The sequence below is a fragment of the Triturus cristatus genome, chromosome 1_1, assembly GCF_964204655.1.
Source record: "Triturus cristatus chromosome 1_1, aTriCri1.1, whole genome shotgun sequence".
Lineage (NCBI taxonomy): Eukaryota > Metazoa > Chordata > Amphibia > Caudata > Salamandridae > Triturus > Triturus cristatus.
Window position 1 is genome coordinate 87,971,568 of NC_140579.1, and position 19,905 is coordinate 87,991,472.

General features: G+C 44.8%; 1 protein-coding gene across 1 annotated transcript; it reads right to left on the reverse strand.

Annotated features, from left to right (window-relative positions):
• Positions 1–1,907: 1,907 nt before the first annotated feature.
• LOC146869556 (E3 ubiquitin-protein ligase TRIM39-like) lies at positions 1,908–10,780 on the reverse strand. Its single transcript, XM_085638671.1, has 2 exons — positions 10,321–10,780; positions 1,908–2,449 (listed from the first exon to the last, which is right to left on the reverse strand). The coding sequence occupies exons 1-2, from the start codon at positions 10,778–10,780 to the stop codon at positions 1,908–1,910; spliced, it is 1,002 nt and encodes a 333-aa protein (XP_085494797.1).
• Between the last annotated feature and the right edge of the window lie 9,125 nt (positions 10,781–19,905).

Consider the following 19,905-nt stretch of genomic DNA (forward strand, 5'->3'; position numbering starts at 1 on the left):
TCAGAAGACTAGAGCTGCAGGTCAGAGAAAAGTAGTATTAGCCAGAACACCAGGCACTGAGCCTCAGAGCAACACCCCTCCCTGAGCTTTTTATACAAGCACGGGTCTGGAGTGAAAACCACATCTCTGGGACTGCAGCCCCAGGACTCTACAACAAACCAACGAAACCACAGGAAAATGACACGGCAAGTCACACAAGAATTCATCAACAGCGGTCATGGAGCAGCGAATACAAAAGCAGAACAAGAGATATTGCAAGGAAGACGAGAGTTCAGTGCCATGAGCAGTCTGCTGACCACAGGTGGAAAGGACATCATTTGTTAGACATCATAGGTCATGGACCAGAGCTTCATTAAGCAGTTGTACAACCTATTACAGCTGTAACACAGGCCCCTGTGGTGGCCGCAAAGCCAGGGTAACGCAATGTCTTCAAGGGGCCCCCAACCCTACAGAGAGCCCCTATTCATCCCAATGTATATCTGTGAGTCATGGCCCCTTACCACATTCTAAAGGGGGCCCCATCATTCTGCGTTGCGCCACCAGAACCTCTTTGAGTTGAGGAGAGTAGTAACAGGGTAATCAGCAGTGTGTACCTATGCATGCACCTGCCTTATATAGAATCTCCTACCATAATATTAAAGATTAAATATCCATCCTCACTTAGGTCAACTCCACTTCATGAACTACCAACAGGTCATCAAAGCCACAGACGTGGCGTTAGGAGCAGCAAACCTGCCAGTGCCTGCGGATGCCTCCCCGGGCTGTATGTTGGCTATTTTGAAGTCCGTAGACGCGCAGGCGGACATTCATACTTACTTGATACTTAAACAACACTATACAATGGTACCCTAGCTGCAACGAAACGAGAGTGCTCTAGAAGAGTCAAGACTAGTACAGCTAGGGAGAGGGGTGAGGGACAGAAGAGGGCAGGGGGAGAGAATACCCAGGGCCTGGAGCGGTGGGGGAGGAGTGGGGAGGTAGAAAGGAGTGCCACCAGGTGAAACGCGAGGAGAAAGGTGGAGTAAAGGCAACCACAGGTGGGAGAAAGAAGGAAACACAGTGTAAGAAAGTAAAGCAAGATGAATGACGGCGAGGTGCACAGGAAGGGAGACAGAAGCAGCGGGAGACCAAATATAATCCTTGTATGTCATTTCTAGGGGGGCATGCCACAGCCCCCCAAAAATATACTCCTGAGTACGAGCCTCACTTGAGCAGAAGGTGGTAAAGTCACGATTGAACAGATGAAAGATGTTCATTTTTAAAATATTTCCATATGGAACTGCTGAATGAATGATTTAAAAAGCAGCTGACAGGGTTCTGATGGAAGAACTGTTGTTTTTTATTAAAAATGATGAAGGAAACAAAGGTACAACTGGTTCCATTCTACTGAGATATCCTGGTCAGTATCAAGACAATTTCCAATTTAGAAAGACCGACATGATCGGGTTAAACGTTTATTTTTCGGCATTTCCTGATACTGGAGTGGAATATGGAGGGAGGGCTTCACTGAAGACCCTGAAAAGTGTGGGCAGCATCCGCGCTCCCAGCAGTGTCCCTGATCGGGGGGACAGCTATAGTCCAGGGGCAGGCTGGGGGGAGGGGCAGCAGGAAGCCATATTCCTGCATTTACGGGCAGTGCTCAGCAGCACTCAAGTACAAAGGGGCAGCACCGGTCCTGCATCGCACTGATCTGAAACACACCCTTTGCCGGTTCCACCTTTAGGGGATGCTTGGAATGCAGAGGCGGATGTAGAACCTACACTGCTGTTCTAATGAGACCGCCCACCAGCTTAAAACAATGCAGAGAACAATGTGTGGTCAGCACTGGATACAAGTGCGCAGACTGCGCGCTGTGAATGTAGTGAGCGCCACTATACATGTTTACCCGGTGCTGCTGAGAGCTGCTCTCACTCTTGTGTCAGCGGCCGGATCCGCAGCGCCCCCGCATTCCCCCCTCCATCCTTGTGTAATGGACTGAAGAAGGGCCGCAGGGTGGGGGGGAAGGGGGCCCCGGAGAAGGTGAAGAGCAGAGACCGGTCATCCACATTGTACACGGAGAGCCTGCGCCCCTCATAGTCCAGGAAGAGACCCACAGCCCTGGGGGGCACACGGGGGATCAGGAGGGTGGCGGGGGAGGTGAGAGCTGTGTATTCACCATCTCTGAGCATCACTGTCCAGAATCCATTCTCAGGCGATAGTGTGATCTCCCCTTTCCTGCTCGCAGCCTCGTCACACACCCCCAGGCTCCAGCCCGTCTTGTCCCCCACCTCCACCTCCCAGTAATGCCTCCCGGAGCTCAGCCTCTCCCTCCCCAGGACATTGAGGTATTTAGTGAATCTCTGGGGCGTGTCGAGCAGATACCGAGGATGGTCTCCCATCCTCACGCTCCTTCCGTCCTCGGACAGGACGAGCCAGGGATTCGCGGTGTCCGGATCCAGGGTCACCGCAGCTGCAAGAGAGAGAGAAGCAGAGATGAGAGCTTAGAAACCACTCGTCCACAATAAACACATCACTCATACTCAGCCGGTCCCAGCAGCAGCAAGAGAGCTTCTTTCAACCCTAATGCCCCACCCTTGGATGACGTCATCCCCATGTTAGCAGCACCTCGTCTAATCGCAGTAATCATAATGGTGCAAAATAATCATCAGAAGGCACTTCATGTGCAGTATGGGTATTGTAGTCTGTAATGCTGTAAGTAGCAGCTTATTATAGCTCACCGGTTGTAATAGTTTTCAACTGAATCAAGAGGGGGCGGAAAGAGTCACCCCCTGAGCTGAGGGTGTTTGTGAACAGGAGCACAGAGTTACTGGCTTTCACAAAATGTTTAAAAATTGAATCAGAAAGCCATCTCTCAAATACGGCATGAACCCCTGAAGGGTTCTGTAGTCCCCATTTCATCCAAACATTTTTTCCTGTCGTCAGACCTCTCACGCCATCATAAACGTCATTGACTCCGGATCTACCAACTTACATAGGGCCACCAAGTGCCATCTTCTCACACACAGGCACACAGCCAAGAGCTTTATACACAGGAATCATAAAAATGTGCAGTCACCTTTGTTTGCCTATTAGGAAGAGTAGAGTGTGAAAGCTCCAGATAATCCTTCTGACGACATCTCCACCAGGGTTTCCCAGTGGTAGAGCGGGCGGTGGCTCTGTCGTCAGGAAAACCATCTCTTGACCTGTGAGTGATGCAGGGAGTGTGAAAGGCTACCCAGCAGTGCCTGGTAGATGCCCCATTACCCCTCATCCAGACAAAGGGACTGTAAACACTGGTCAGGAACGAGCCAAGGTATTTATACATTAAATGATGTGGAGTTTACAATCCTAGCTGGAGCGGTAGCCAAGCTGTATTTGGACAGGAAGCCTCGCTGAACGAGGTGAGACGAGTAACACACGCGCAAGTATACATTTGTTTGCAGGTTTAGTTAGAGATGATCAAGAGCCATCCACAGCTGAATTTTCTGAAATGAGCGAGAAGATGTTTAAATATAATTAATGGTATGATATGCAAGGAAATGTCAAAAATGAAACCTTGAAGAACACTTTGAGAGAGAAACATAGGCCAAAAAAAAGAGGCTCCACCTCATGCGCTGTGAGCGATTCATCCAAGAAGAGCAGAAAAGCTGAAGACAGTACTGTCTAGACCTTTAAAGTCTTTAAGTGTCCAAGTAGAGCCTTATGATGGACCATACCAAAGCCGCAGCAAGATCTAAGAGGACCAATATACACGAGCGACCATCGAAGTATACGGAAAGCATTGTCAACTTGCTGTAGCAGGAGTTTCATTCCTGTAATCGGGTCAGAAGTCAGAGGGTAACTCATCCAGCAGGTTCATTTCAAACAAGAAGTAACTTTGAAGGGTGGCCATGCAACCTTCCCGGGCTTCAGTATCAATTGAAGTCACAACACTGGACAAAAGTATTGAGGTACTCTGTGTCTACAGAAAGATTTTTCAATTAAGCTTTAGTCTGGAACAGCTCAGAGAGAGTCCAGATGTTTACTTATGTCTTTTACAAGTATCCCTCGAAAGGGATCAGCTGATGGTTTGAATTTGAGATGATGTTGGTGTTACCCCGTTCAAAGATGGGAAGATTCTGTGAAGCAGCAAAAGATGATGTTTGTGAGAAGGGATTGGAAGGGACACTTTTCTGGTGGAAAGATTGAGCACAATCTTTGATCTCCCCTCTGATTTGGTTAAAAGGACGAGTAGTGGTAGATTTTAATCAATTTGAGACTCGATGAAAGAGCATATATGATTTTTTATATGTTGACATATTTTTCGCAGTCCCAAAACAACAATGCAAAAGGATGGTGATATCCTTTGAGCAGAGAAAATGCGTCTCAATGTTTTTCATTTCCATTAAAGATACATGTCAGCCCAGCCAAGGCGTTTAGTCCAAAGGACTTCATGAGTATCTCCGTGCTTCCTTCAGCAGGACTGGTCGGTAATCAATCACTATTGGATGATGTATGTATGTATCTCACCCTCAGTGGGACCTTCACTATTTAGGACTCTGATTTAAAACATGGGAAGTTCTTCTACGCCTAAGTTGGCTGGGCTGACGTATCTTTAATGGAAATCAATAAGATTGGACTTGGAAAAGAATACTCGACTCCTTCGTACAATGGTGGATGCTATCGTAGATATTTGGAGAACATTCCATGAATAGGAGCCCAATGACATTTCATTTGTAATTGAATTTTCTCTACTCAAAGGATATCTGCATTCTGAGATGGTCTGCGCTCATTTTGCATGATTGTTTAGTGATTTTGTTAGTTAGTGCTTCTAAGCAGTGCAGTCACGCAGAGTTAAGCGCAAGAGCTTGCACTGAAGTATAAAAGAGGAAACTATACACTAGTGCGACCCTTAAAGGCCTACAGTGCTTATTCGTTGTTTATTCTTACATATTTTTCACAGTGTCAAATCTGATGGGTGTTGTTTCCATATCCTTTCAGTAGCTCCAAGTGTTTTTCTTTCTTCAATCAAAGTCAACAGCGAAGAACTGTTTCGAAACTATCCTTTCAGTCTTTTTTCTTAAAGAGGGGCTAAAGCATTCTCTCAATGGAGTGCACAGTTAATGAATTTATATCTTCTTTTTTACAAACTTTGATTTAAAAAAAAAAAACAGTGCCATAAAGAATATTCCATTACATTTTTCACACAATAATACAATAACCGAAAAATAATAACACAGCTCTTAATTCATCACTCGTACATATCATAACTAGTGGGGTAACCAATACATCATACGCCTTGAGCAGGGTCACAAGGGATCATTAATGCGATCTGTGAACAGGAATATAAGTAACCTAGGACCCATTTCACCCTGATAAGACCTGAGCTGAAGTGCCTTGCAACATAAGCAACCAGCATAAAATGAAAGAAGATTTTTCAACTTCATTTCGATAGTTCATGCCTTTAAGCCAGTCCGGATACTCAAGGTCTGTGGAACGAAGCCAGCCCATACCTCTACATCTACGTACGTATCTACCACACCTCCTGCGACTGGTAGTGGCTGGATTAATTCAAGCATACCATCCATCACCTTGCTGTTTTTGCAGCCGATGCCCTAAGTGTGAAGGGTATGCCCAGACATGGGTTCTGCACTCACTGCTCAACTGGAATCAATCTATACCTGGCTGATGATCCCTTTAGAAGGGCGCAACCAGTCCTAGGTTACTTTTATTCCAGCTCAGGGAGGACCTGGCTTGGCTCTTCGGGCTGTACTGTTTTCATTGGAGCAGGGTCAAGGCTGATTTGCATATGACTGGGTCCACACTAACGTGGCATTGTGGGAGAAAAACGATGGACTGGGATGCGGTCAAGCGATTTCCAGTGGCTGAGATTAATTCAAGTATTCCATCCATCACCTTATGTTTGTTGTTACAAAGAGAAGGACGTGACATGTCCGGGAGATGGAAATAGCATGTCAGCAGGCACACAACCAGCTCCATGGAGTAGGGTATGACTTGTTTACCTACGGTGCAGGACCAGGAGGAGTTCTGGATGACAGAAAGGCCTCCTTTCTTCTTATGTGCATGGTCCACACAGTGGACGCTTTAGCCTGAGAGAAGGACACTGAGAATGTGGGGGTGAACCATGTTATTGTGATGACGATTGTGTGGGTTGGTGGATCGGGATGTTGTTAAACCTCAATTAAATGAGGCAATGTTTCCCAAGATAAGGTACAAATCAGCATCTCAAAAATACAGTCAATTAGGAAAACACAGACTCAATAAGTGAGTTCAAGGGCAGAATGAAGAATTCAGAGAATTTATTAAAAACATTCAGAGGGTGCAATACAGAATAACGAGAATGTAGGTGCATTAGATAATTGCCACAAATGCCAACAGGACAGAAAAGTGACAAAATTAACAGAAAAACCCAAGTCCCAAATGAGCAGCAAAATCAATAAGGAAAGGGGCAGCCTCCCTAGCAGAACCCGAAATATTCAGACTCACCCACAAATGTGAGGGTTTGCATAGGAAATCTTCCCATAGGACTGCATTGACAGTGCAGATTCATCATGGTGTGAGCAAAATAATATTATTTCAGCAAATAAAAACACAGAAATATTAAGCGTCGTACGGTGGTAAGGCTGTGTGCATTAACCCACTATTCAATATTAGTTCAGCCCCCTCTGACCTAGTGTCATCCAAAGATGTTGGAACAAACTAGTTACAAAAACAGGAGTGAACCATTATGAATGTATACAATACTGCATGCAAGCCAAAGGACCGTGAGAAAGATACAATACTGACCCCATGTGTTGGGACGGGAAAGTCCTCTGCATGGTAATGGACCTGTATCCCTGACCCGAGTGCCCAACTGTACTGCTGTCTGGATGCCTAATGCTGATATTTGTTGCCAAAAGCAAACATGGATCTTGTGTGTGCACCACATAGACCTGTGTCACGGACTGTGGTCTTGTTGGACTGGGAGGCGAGCCTAAAGCAGTACATTCATAGTGGTGGAAGGCTACGGCCTTTATCAGGAGTTAAGCGGCACGTGGGCGGTGGTGGCAGCATACCGTCTAGTGATCAGTAGGAGTGAACAGGTTCTTATTACCCTGTGTCACTGGAGTGAGGCCTACAGGCTCACTCACCTCTGATCACTGGCCTACGCCTGGTAGATGCAGAATGCTGCACAATGCAGGAGTGGTGACGCTGACTGGATGTATTTGTACCTGGTAAGGGACAGGGATAGAGCACTGGTGTTCAGTGCATGCATGGTGAGTGTGTGTACTGGGTGAATGTATGCCGGAGAGGAATACATCACATGATAGATGTGCTGTGCAGTGCGTGTGCAGTGAAAGTATGTGCTGGGTGTATGTGAGCTTGCGAGAAATAAAATACATGACGGGTGAAATATTGTGCAGTGCATGCATGGGGAATGTGGGTGCTGTCAGTGTGTGTTTGCAAGTAACACATCAAGGCACAACACAGAAAGGCTACAGTACTGAGCAGTGCACACAGAATGAAGGTGTGAGATGAATGTGTGTGCGTGTCTGTGATGGCACAATGCATGGAAGTAACAGTACTTAATAGTGTATAAGCTAGGCCTATACACTGCGTGCAAGCGTGCCTGTAACTTAACATTACATGAAGGATCCTGGGTTTCATACTGGGAAGCCCAAGCCTGCCAGGTGAAGGAATCCCCTGGACAGATTTGTTTATTGCTGCGTTCCTGTGAGGTGGGTGGGACACACTGGGGAAGGGAGAGATACAGTCCCTGCACATATGTCAAGAAGGAAATGGGGCTTAAAGGAACCATAAAGAGAAGGGCTGGGAGCCCAGGATTAACCTTTTGATGCACCTATCCCTGTGGCTGACATCCAGGTGTGAACTCTAGTCACTCCCATGGCCTGTGTTGTGCGACTATCCCTTCAGGGCCTCTGCTGTTATAAGCAGCCTTTTAAGAGGAAGAAGAGAGATAAAAGTGTATACTCCAAAAGAAGCAGAACTCCAGCACAAAACTTCAAAGACCCAGACCCTAAATCGCATATGGTGTCTGGAAATAGATTATAATGGGGATTTGAGACCCCAAAACGTTCATCTGCCAGACGGGCTGCGTGAGGAGGGGAAGCTCTGCAAGACTTTGTCTGTGACCAGGACTGGGGCCCAGGCCTGCTAGTCTCCCTAAAGGGTGAGGGGACATGACCGAGGGAAACCGATACTCGCAACACGGAGTGTTTGGATGCGCATTCAGACATCAGCAGCAACATTCGCCACTTTGGTTCTTGCGATTGAAATAGCATCTTTGGTTGGCCATGTGGAATTTGAAATTGTGAATGGTGGTTTCTTGTGGCATGTTATTATAGTGAACAAGGAACAACTGCACAGTGTCAATGAGTTCTTGCACCATATTCCAGTCGCTCCAGTTCCAGCCGTTGGATGGTTTCTTTACTTTATATTTGAAAAGCCCTGGGGAAGTCTAGTAGACAAAACACGTGTTGGCTATTTGCTCAGACTGGACATAAAACAACCTGTTTGTTCATATTTCAATGACTGATTTTCTAATCAATTGCACACATATTAAAGACTTTCATAAGTTCAATGTATTTCTGATATTTGGGCTGCATCTAATAGAGCTGCACATTGTCCAACCCCATTCTTGCCATGTATTGAAGAAAATAAATGTCTTTGTGGTATTTTAAAATTGTGCTGTGTATGTGTAATTAATGTGAAATATTTTTAAGATATATTGTAATAAATCTGAATATCATTGTAATTTTATGTGGCATTGAATTTATATGATTTGATTTGATTTGATTTGAAGAAAAGTTATATTGCGCAAAACAATAACCCGCAGGTATCAAGGCGCCTATCAAAGAGGTAAAAATATCAATATATCACCTTACGCATAGGCTTGCAGGAAGAGGCAGGTTTTAAGGGCACCTCGGAATCTCTGTAAGGAGGGCAATGACCTGAGATCCAAAGATAAATCATTCCACCATTTAGGAGCCAGAGTAGAGAAAGCCCTACCACCCCATTTGGCTTTTCTTATACGGGGGACTGTGAGAAGCAATTTCCTGGAGGAACGCAAGTCCCTTCCAGGAGTGTAGTGAGAGATGATAGAACCAACTCCCATATCATTATTCCTTGCAATGGCTCTGTAAGTCATACACAAGACTTTAAACCGTATCCGGTATTCAACCGGTAGCCAATGCAATGTTCTCCTTGCCAAAGTGGCCGAGGAGCGTCTATGAACATCCAGAACAAATCTGGCGGCAGCATTCTGGACTACCTGCAAGCGCTGCAGCAGGCCTCTGTTCAGCCCTGCATACAGCGCATTACAGTAGTCCAGTCGTGAACCGATAAGGGCGACCACTACTTGCTTTCTGGACTGAAGGGAGAGATACTTCCTAATTCTTCGTAGGGTATAAATTAAGCCCCAACAGGTAGAAATGGTTCTACTGACCTGTCCGCCCATGCTACGGGCAGGATCTATCATCACCCCCAGATTTCTGGCAGATATCGTGGGGGAAGGGCATAGTCCCAACGAATCAGGCCACCAGCTGGCTGACCAAGTATCCTGATTCCCTCCAAACACCATCACCTCAGTCTTCTCCCCATTCAGCTTAAGCGAATTTTGAACCATCCACTGACCAACTGCCTCCATACAAGATCTAAAATTGGAGGCAGTTGGTACGTCTGAATGGGAGAGAGAGACGAGGATCTGGGTATCATCTGCATAAGAGATTACCTCCATCCCGAAAGATCTAATTAACCTGGCCAGTGGGGTCACATAGATGTTAAATAGGGTCGGACTAAGAGCCGACCCCTGCGGGACCCCACACAGCACCGATCGGGATAGAGATAAGAACTCTCCCAGCTTGACTCTTTGTTCCCTTCCATTTAGGAAGGAGGTCATCAGATCCAAGGCTGCGTCCTTGACCCCCACCTCCCTCAAACGATGTATAAGTATTGAGGGGGAGAGGGTGTCAAAGGCCGCAGTTAGATCCAACAGGTCCAGGAGGGTGGTCTGGCCCCCATCCACTCTAGTGCGGATTTTATCAAGCACAATGGTGAGGGCCGACTCAGTGCTGTGTTCCCTCCTGAATCCGTGCTGGGAGAAGTCTAAGCAGCCCAAGCCTTCCACAAAGGCAGCGAGATGCTTGTTAAGATGTGCCTCAAGCATCTTCGCAGGGGCTGGGAGCAGGGAGATCGGACTGAAGTTTTTTAGGACCTCCGGATCAAGGGAAGCTTTCTTTAGCAGAGGTTTGACTACTGCACTCTTCCACTCCAAGGGGAAGATGCCCTCTCGCATACACCGATTCATAATTTCTAGTAAAGGTGGTAAGAGAGATTCCCTACACTGCTTAATGATCTTCAGAGGGCAGATGTCTAATGGGGAGCCAGAGTTGGTTTTGTCGAGCAGAATCTCCAGATCTTGTAGGGCCAGCGAGGGAAAGGAGTCGAAAGTACTCAGAGGGGAGACGCCAGATGTAGTGTTGTCCCCCTCAGCCAATCCAGAGGGCCCACTGATCGAAGCTTTTTGTAACTCAAGAGCTAGATGGATATCTTGTATTTTTGTATGAAAAAAGGAAGCAATTTTATCGCACAGATCTTGCGAGGGAATAACTGGATCAGATGTTTGAAGGTTGACCAGAGAGTCAACAATTCTGAAAAGCTCCTTTGGCGAGGAAAGGGAAGTTGTTATGGCCACGAAATAGTTTTGTATGGCCTCCACTATCTCAGCCTTATATTTCCTGACCAGGAACCTATGAGCTTCCTTATTCTTAAGATCCCAGCTAGCATGCCAAAGCCTCTCCATCCTCCTAACTTCTTGTCTAAGAAGTCTAAGGGAGTCTGAGTACCATGGGGCAGAGGGTCTCTTCCTGGCTCGACGACGAGTCTGTAGTGGGGCCAGTTCGTTCAAGGCCTCCGTAATAACTCGTCCAAAATGCCCAACCGCAGTCTGAACACTATCCAGGTCCGCGGTGGAGAGACTACCAGCCCAGGGAATAAAGGAGTCAGGCCTGATGTTTCTGAGGTTTCTGCTAGTCCCCATGGTGTGTTTCCCTGCTTTACTACCCTCATTCTGAGGGCATTCCAGCAGGAACGGGACCGCAAGATGATCAGACCAGGACAGATGTACCGGATCCTTAACGATCAGACGAGGGTCATTGGAGAAAATACCATCTAGAATATGGCCTGCATGATGGGTAGCCCCGCGGACTCGATGCGTGAGTCCACACGACGCCAGGGCATCAATGAGACAGGAAGTATCTGTTAAATCATACCTTTCTAAGTGGTAGTTAAAGTCCCCAAGAATGGAAAAATTTTCTCGACCAAAGTAAGGCTCCAAATAGTGCAGGAGATTACACAAAAAGTTGGCCCTGGGGCCAGGAGGTCGGTACAGTAATATTCCGTTGAAAAGGGGGTAGCGCCCTTCCTTTATCCCAAAGAAAAAAGCCTGAACACCATCCAGAAGATCCGGTACAGGCACAGTGTGACATTGCAGGTGATCCTAATAAAGAATGGCTATCCCCCCTCCCGTTCGTCCCTGTCTATCTAATCTAGCCAGGCAATATCCTTCCGGGACCGCTTCAATCAGGTCGGGGCCAGATGAATCTTTAGCCCAGGTTTCAGTAATAAATACTAATGCCGGCTTTCTATCCAAAACCATCTCTCTGAACATTATTTTATTCTTGACCAAAGAGCGACTATTGATCAGTATGCCATCTACTCCCACTGTCCTAGGGCCATTAACGACAGGGGGATTACAAGGGGGGCGACAGGGGAAGGTGGCGAGTTTGCCCAATGAACACGTATACTGACAATCGCAAGGTAAAGGGCAAAGACAACAATATATGGAATAGTAGAAATAAAGCGCTTCCTTTTATTATAAAAATAAGTATTTGCCTGGACATTGATTTTTTGACACTGCTGTGCACTCTGAGTTAGGATTCGTGTTCACAGACGTATATTCACTGACCTTGGACTGCTCAACCATACCTACTACTGAGTCCAGTGCAGAAAGGGTATTTTACCAGTTGCTCAGGATCCATAGTAGGTCGGGCTCCAGGACATCAGGAGTAAAAAGCCTAAAACATCACGGTTGGGCCCAGTAACCCCTGCACGCCCGGTTGCCGTCTGAAAGGACATCTGACTCCATGTTAGAGAACTTCCTTTTCAAAATAAACAAACATGACTTTCCTGGACTGTGTGCAGCAGTGAATAATGAGCAGTGAATGTGATATTAATTTTGAACAAGATGGCATCAAGCCCTATTTGAGGCATAGTTAGCCAGAGCAAAGAAAATGCACTTTAACAAGTTATATCTATATCGCTTCAAAGGCAATAACATAATGCCAGCATATAAATGCAAATTCAAGTTTAAAACCACATTCTGCATGTTCTTAATTATGCACACAAAAAATATAAGCAAAAGATACTATTGATGGACGGAATGCTGGACAATGCCCACATTCACCCTCAGTCACAAGGATCTGGGTTAAATCCATCATTATTTTGCTCATCACAATACCCCAGTCTGGACCCAGCCATATGCAAATCAGTCTTAACCCTGTTCCTTGTGGGAATAGTCCAGCCCAAACTGCCATGTAAGGTCCTCCCTGGACCAGAAACAAGCATCCTGGCATCCTGGCATCACCCTTCATCAGTCAGGCTGGCTTGAATCCAGTGGTGTAGTGAGCACGGGACCCACGTCTGGGCATACCCTTCTCACTTAGGGCGACATATGCACAAGAAACAATTGATGGACGGAATGCTGACAATGCAAACATTCTCCCCCAGTCAATAGATCTGGGTTAAATCCATTGTTCTTTTTCCCACTACGCCACCCTAGTTTGGACCCAGCCATTTGCAAATAAGTCTTGACCCTGTTCCTTTTCTTTTTTTTTTTTTTTTTTATAATTTTTTATTGAAGTTCTTGTATCATAATTTCAATACATGAATTGGCAACCAAAAATAAAGATACAGAGTAAGGAAAATTATTTACAGAATACAAAAGTCCAACATTACACAAAGTAAGAACTTCAAATTTTGTCAAACTTCCTCGTCCCACCAATTCGCTGTGCATATCGCAGTTCACTCTTTCTAACATTCCTCATTTTTTGAAGCCAGACATTAAACACAGGAACTTGAATTGACTTCCAGTTCTGGAGCACCAGAGACCTTGCCACTGCCATTGCAATAAATAATAGTTTAACCATCTGTTCTATCAAACCGAGATCAGAGTCATATCCATACAGTACTAATTTAACGTTATAAGTAATCTGGATCCCACAATTTTAAAACAGTGAGCTATAATGTGAGACCAGTTAGCAGGAGTATATTGCTGACATCTGAAACAGGTGGCACTAGTATTGACGTACATTTTAGTGATGGCGGCAGGAGTGCGATACAGGAGCCATTTACTGAAAAATAGCATTCTTCTCCAGTTAGATCCTCGAAGAACACTAAAATTCAGCTTATTTATGGTTTTCCAAGTATTAATAGTGAGTACGTGATTCTCCTGTTCTTGCCATTTTTTAATGGCTTTCTGACTCAGATCTACCTCAATATGTTGGGCTAAGCAACGTTTCCATACCCCTGGCTTCCTTATCCGAGGAGTCAAAAACAAATCGTCCCATAACTGACTAGAGGAACCAATAAGTCTTGGCTCCACTTGTTCCAGCATTTTAAAGATCGAAACATAGGAACCTAGTAGCATAAAATTCCGCGAGATTAATAGCTGCATCTCTCCTGGTAACAACCATGCCCCCTCCCTTAAAAAATCTGAAAGAGTATAAAACCCAACTCGTTCCCATTGCAATACAGTATCCACTCCAATTTTCATTCCCATAAAAATGAGAGCATTCCTTAAGGGAGTTCTGATATTAAACTGGGGGAGAGAATATCTTTTAAGGAAGACGTCACGACGCTTAAAAAACCAGAGCATCATCTTGTATCGACTAAGTTTCGGTGATTTAGGAATATGCAACGGAAATGGGGTCTGAGCTTCATGACAAATTCGGTCAAAAAAGAAATTAATAAAGACATTTGGACTCTGCATTCCAGATTTAAACCGCTCTAAATATTGGGCAAAATATGCGCTATAATAATCTCTGACATTAGGTACGGATAAACCTCCCAATTCAGTTTCCAAATAAAGAGTCCCCATTGCTATCCTGGGACTTTTTTTTGCCCATATAAACCCTGAAAATAACGATTCTACTTTTGAAAAAAAGCCACTGGGCAAAAAGCAAGGAATGGCAGAAAATAAAAAATTGAAGAGCGGGAGAATAGACATTTTTATAAGTGCCACCCGCCCCAAAATGGAGAATGGCAACAAATCCCATTTGATAAACAAAGATTGAACCTTACGTAGAAGAGGATCAAAGTTCAGCATAGCTAAATCGGAAACCAGAGTGGAAAACATAACTCCCAGATACCTCTTCGATCTTAAATTAGTGCAGCCAAGTAAATCAGCATGTAAATCCACCTCACCCCCACCACAAACTAATATTTCCGTTTTTTAAAAAAAATTAATTCGGTAGCCTCCCAAAGCTTCAAATTCTTCAAAAAGCTGTAGAGCAGCAGTTTGAGATTGAATATCAGTCTTAATCCACAACATGATATCATCGGCATACAATTTAATTTTTGCCATAGAAGGGATCGGAGGAGGAATATTCACAGATTCACGAATTGCTGTGGCTAACGGTTCAATGAAAAAAGCAAAAAGAATAGGGGACAAGGGGCAACCCTGCCTGGTGCCCCGTTGGACCGATACTGTACCCACCATAACAGAATTAATAATTATATTAGCTTTAGCACCCGTGTACAAATTCTGAATTAAACTAATAACTTGTGGAGGAAGTGGTTTAAAATAGCAAATAAAGTTATCCATACCACCAGATCAAAGGCTTTCTCCGCGTCTAATAATAAGATTAAAGCAGAGATTTTTTTTGTCTGAAAATAATCTAAAGCCTCAGTAAGAAAATGTGTGTTGGTAGCTAATTGCCGTCCTGCCACAAAACCATTCTGATCTAGATGAATAAGATCCTTTGCAATGAAATTAAAAAGAAATGGATAATAATTTAGTAAGGATCTTATAAACAGTGTTCAGTAATGTTATAGGCCTATATGAGTTAGGGTCTTTAGGATCTTTACCTTTTTTCAGAAAGCTAACAACTGTCCCCTCCCCAAAAGAGTCTGGAACTTGCCCGCCCACTAGCATATAATTAACTAATTGTAATAGTAAATCAGAAAAGGCGCTAAAGAAAACCTTGAAAAATTCAGCTGGGAGGCCATCCGGGCCGCAAGCCTTGCCAATTGGTAAGTTCTTAACCACTGATTCTAGTTCTGACTTAGAAAATAAACGCATCATTGCACTACTATCTGCCTGAGATAGAGAGGGCATATCATAATCTAGCGAAAAAATTTGAGAGCCTAGAATGATCTATCTCTTGATGTTGGCTGTATATCTGTTTATAATGGGACAACATTATAGTGCCAATAACATCAGACTGTGATGTTTCTATCTGAGTAGCAGGACACTTCAGAGTACGGATCCGATTTGCGGCGGCTTGCTCTTTTACCTGCCACGCGAGGAGTTTACCAGAGAAATTACTCTCCTCATAAATCCTCTGAGATTGTGTCAGAAATTGCTGTTCACTTTGTGTAGAAAAAAGCGTACTGAGTTCACGTTTGGCCTCATTTAATTTATTTTGCACGACACTAGAAAAGTTGGATTGTCGAAGCAGAGTAAGCATACAATTTTTTTGATAGAGTACAGTACTATCTTGTTTAATAGTGCGCCATTCGTCTGCGTCTTTACCGATTATGATGCCACGAATAAAGGCTTTTAATGAGTCCCAAATAACGTGAAGCGGAGCCGTATCCGAATTACGAGCAATAAACACAGCAATCTCTAATTTAAAAAAAAGACACCCAGTTACTATCTTGTAGATATACCTTTTTAAATATCCATCTCTTAGGGGGCCTAATTTCTTCCCCTACTTCGAATTCGATTACCAACATTGCGTGGTCTGAGAAGCCATTATGCAAACATTTTTGATAAGAAAATTTTAATAACCTAGAGGCCAAAAAAAAAAATCTATCCAAGAAGAGGATCTATGTCTTCCCGACCAACAAGTAAATTCTTTTTTTTGTGGGAATTTTAATCGCCATGGGTCACAAAGATCCAATAAGGTTATATTCTTCATAATAGACCTTCTTGACTGTGGTTTAGATTGTTTCTTCAAGGCACCAGTGGAGTCTAATTTTATATCCACAAGAATATTGAAATCCCTGCCTATAACTATATCCCCCCTAACCATCAGCAATGATTGGAATAACTCCTCATAGTTGGGGCACGATCTTCCACTGGGGCATAAAAACTAACAAAAGTAATTGGCCTATTGCTGTCTTTTATTACACACGTGGCCCAACACCACCGCCCTGCCCCCCCATCTTCAAACTGGATAATTTCTGCGTCTAAGTTTCGATCTACAAAAAGCGAGACCCCCCTTTGAGATTCTTGAGCGCAAGAAAACCCACGATATGAGGACCAAGTTTTAAACATGGAAAAATAATTAATTTTATCCGCGGGAATATGAGTTTCTTGCAACATCACAACTGCTGGGCGCTCTGTTTTAATCCATAGCTCGATGGCTCGCATTTTTTTCTTATTATTCAGCCCATTAACATTAAAGGAAATCACTCTAAGCCCCCCAATAGACATATATTTGAATCATTGAAAAACAACTTCTTGCCAACATATTTTTCCATCACATCCAACAAGAACTCCAATTTTCCATTTCTCCCCCCCACCCACCCCATTCCCCCACCCAGGTGCTCTCCCCCTGCACCTAACCCCGTGGCCCTGTCCTTCACCTTCACCTCCCTCCCACGCTGGCCACATGGCACTAACCCCTCTCATAAAGGCGCCTTGATGTTGCGCCCCTGTTCCCATGAACCTCCAGTTCCTCACCTGCACCTCCCCCCAAACAATAATATCCAAAATTGCAGTAGCAAAAAAAGACAAGAAAAAAAAAGAAAAAGAAAGGGAAGAACCTCCAGTAACCATCAGACCAAATCAAATCAAATTCCAAAACCATCCCAACCCTACACCAACTGGTCAAGCATCTCACGTGCCTCGTCAACATCCGTAAACACATGAAATTTGCCCTTAATCAAAACTTTTAGCTTTGATTGCTGTGCAATCTATGCTTGAGCACCTTTGTCCTTAAATAACTGGAGAATCTTTACAAAGTCTTTTCTCCGTCTGGCAGCGGCAGCCGACATGTCGGAGAAAATCTGGCACTTAGTAGTAGGATTAGCATGGAATTGTCTTTGCTTGAAAGCCTGTGATAGGATTATTTCTTTAACGCGAACATCAGCAAAATTAACAATAATAGTCAGAGGAAACGGAGAATTAGGAGATGGGCGAGCAGGAACTCGATGCGCCCGCGTAATTGTTAAGTCTCCCTTAAGCTCAGGGACAACCTCTCGAGAAAAAAAAGAAGTAATCCATTGCATCATGTCAGAGCCCTCAATGTTCTCTGGTATGCCCACTATGCCAAGGTTTGACCTTCTGTTATAATTTTCTATCTCGTCCAGTTTAAATTCAAAAGCCTTCGAAAATTTGGATACACTGGCCATCTCTCTCTGCATAATGATCAAATTGTCCTCCACCCCCGAAATTCTAGTCTCAGATTCTTGAAGTCGATTTGGAAATGAAGCCATCGAGTCTTCAATTTTATCCAAACGCTTACTAATCACCTCCAATTCCATCTTTTGAAATTGCTTCATCTCTCTTATTTCTTGCAGAATCAAATTCAACATGTCCTTCACTGAAATCTGAAAATCCCCAGTAGTCTCAGTATCCATCCCCACAATCGGACTATGAGGCGTAATAGCACCAATGGAATCTAGTCTAGATTGCAGCAATACCGTAGAGACACCCGTAGAGGCAATCGTAGAAGTACTGGTAGGAAAGATAGAAAGTTTTTTATCACTGAGAGAAGTAGCTCTTATATTTAAAGGTGGAGGGGCTATTAACTCGACTAGATCGCCAGACGACATCGTTAATCCTAAATTCTCGGAATCTTTCAAAGGAGAAATAGTTATTGGAGGAATTGGAAGGGTTGGAGCCCCTGGTAAGGCTGCACGAATACCAGCTGCGTTAGCAGAGACCTGTGTTGCGCCCTTTCGTTCAAATAACGGAAATTGTTTAGAGACCTTAAGAGCACAGACTGTCGTAACCTCTTTAGACGCCAGTAAATCAAGTGAGGCCGCCGGATTCAAACACTGAGCTGTTTCAGGTAATTTAACTTCTGAGCCCAGTAAGGCCATGTCCATTCCCCCCACGGGTAACTCCAATACCTCCTGCCCCTCACTAATGACGGATTTTCCAAGATTCTGTTGATGAACCTGTATCGGGCTGCCACCCGGGAGATCGTCCTCGCCTTCCCCAGAGCTCTCCGAATTTTCAACAAAAGAGGTTTCTCTCTCCGCAACTGACCCAGCCCGCTTAGCCCTTTCTGAATTCTCTTTCAGTTGCTGGCGTCGTAGTATCGCCTTGGCCCTGGCCGTCAGTTGCTTGCCCATTATTAGAGGCAGTTACAGCGTTCCAAAAAAATAAAAAATAAATAAATAACAGGGTGATATCTTCTCATCTCTAAATCTCTGGACCTTCAATCCTCAGCCACAAATAGCAACGTTCCCCATAAGTCACAGTAAATGCCAAAAAAAAAACCCCGGTCGTCAGGAATGCTGAGACCGAAAGTCTAACCCACACAGTGGCTGCAACACAAGACTATAAGGCTGCAGCGGCCGGGCAGACAGCTCCACTCATAAACGGGCTAGAGCCTCGCACTGTCCGACTGTAATATGGTACCCGGGCAGGGTCAGTAATCTTCCAATCACTGCTACCAACAGCTGCTCCGCAATTCCAATTCCACTGTCCATCGCCAAGATTTCTGGGACATATAGTCCTGTCACTCTGCCTGCAGTACGGCCGGTGCCAAATATCCAAAGGCTGCGATGGCCTCCTTAATGCAATCCAATCTGTGTGAACAGGTATGCAGTGAAGAAAGGCACCAGCTACCGCAGCAGAATGGTAATTTATTGCTCACTAGGGTCGATGGCCTCACCCTACACTTTTCTCAGACTGCGGAACAGCTGCAACTCCGCCGAAATCTACGTACTCTGAGTGACACAACGGTTCTCTCAGCCAGGACAGTCCGCTATGTAATCGAAATGCCGGAATTGCCAGGAACCGCCGATAAATCCAGAAAAGATCCGCTCTTAATAATCAGCTCTCAGTCCTTTGAGCGCAAAGGCAGACTGCGGATGACCAAGCCAAGCCGCGATGCTGCAGTTTCAGCCCAGAGTCCGCCGATGAGCCTGGACCTTCAAAGTACCGCCAGAACGCGTCCTCTAGCTGCTGCCGCCATCAGCCACATGGAAGGAGAGGGAGGGGCAAGGGAACCAGGTGCAGGTGCTACGTGGAGGCGTGGAACTCCACCGTGAGCCAAGCCCTTGACCCTGTTCCTTGTGGGAACAGAGGCACTCCACAAAATGCTCCATCTGGTCTTATTACAACCCCTTTGGCACACCAAGCAGACAAATATTATTCCTTTCAGCTCTCCCTTCTGGATCTTCCATTCTGAAATGCACAGCTTTAAGTTCTTGAACGAGTGTCCGAACCCTTCTTTCCAAAGTGTGCAGGCCACCATGAGTAAAGCTCACCCTGTCCTACATTTCAGTGACTTTACCCGTCAGGGTTCAAATGCTTCTGCTTGAGGTCCAATTTAATTTAGAAAAAGTCCACTTCGTATGCTAGGGTGGCTTTAATATCCCTCATTACACCCAGAAAGAAACCTACTCAGTGAATGACTGAATCCAAGAGAAAAAAGGAATTAGAAGGTAATCAGAGTGGTCTGATCA

Coding starts and splice junctions, on each gene's coding strand:
- LOC146869556 (XM_085638671.1), bottom strand. CDS start 10,780: ATGGAGAGGCTTTGGCATGCTAGCTGGGATCTTAAGAATAAGGAAGCT. Junction 2,450..10,320: donor TCTGAAGATCATTAAGCAGT/GTAGGGAATCTC, acceptor TCTCTCTTGCAG/CTGCGGTGACCCTGGATCCG.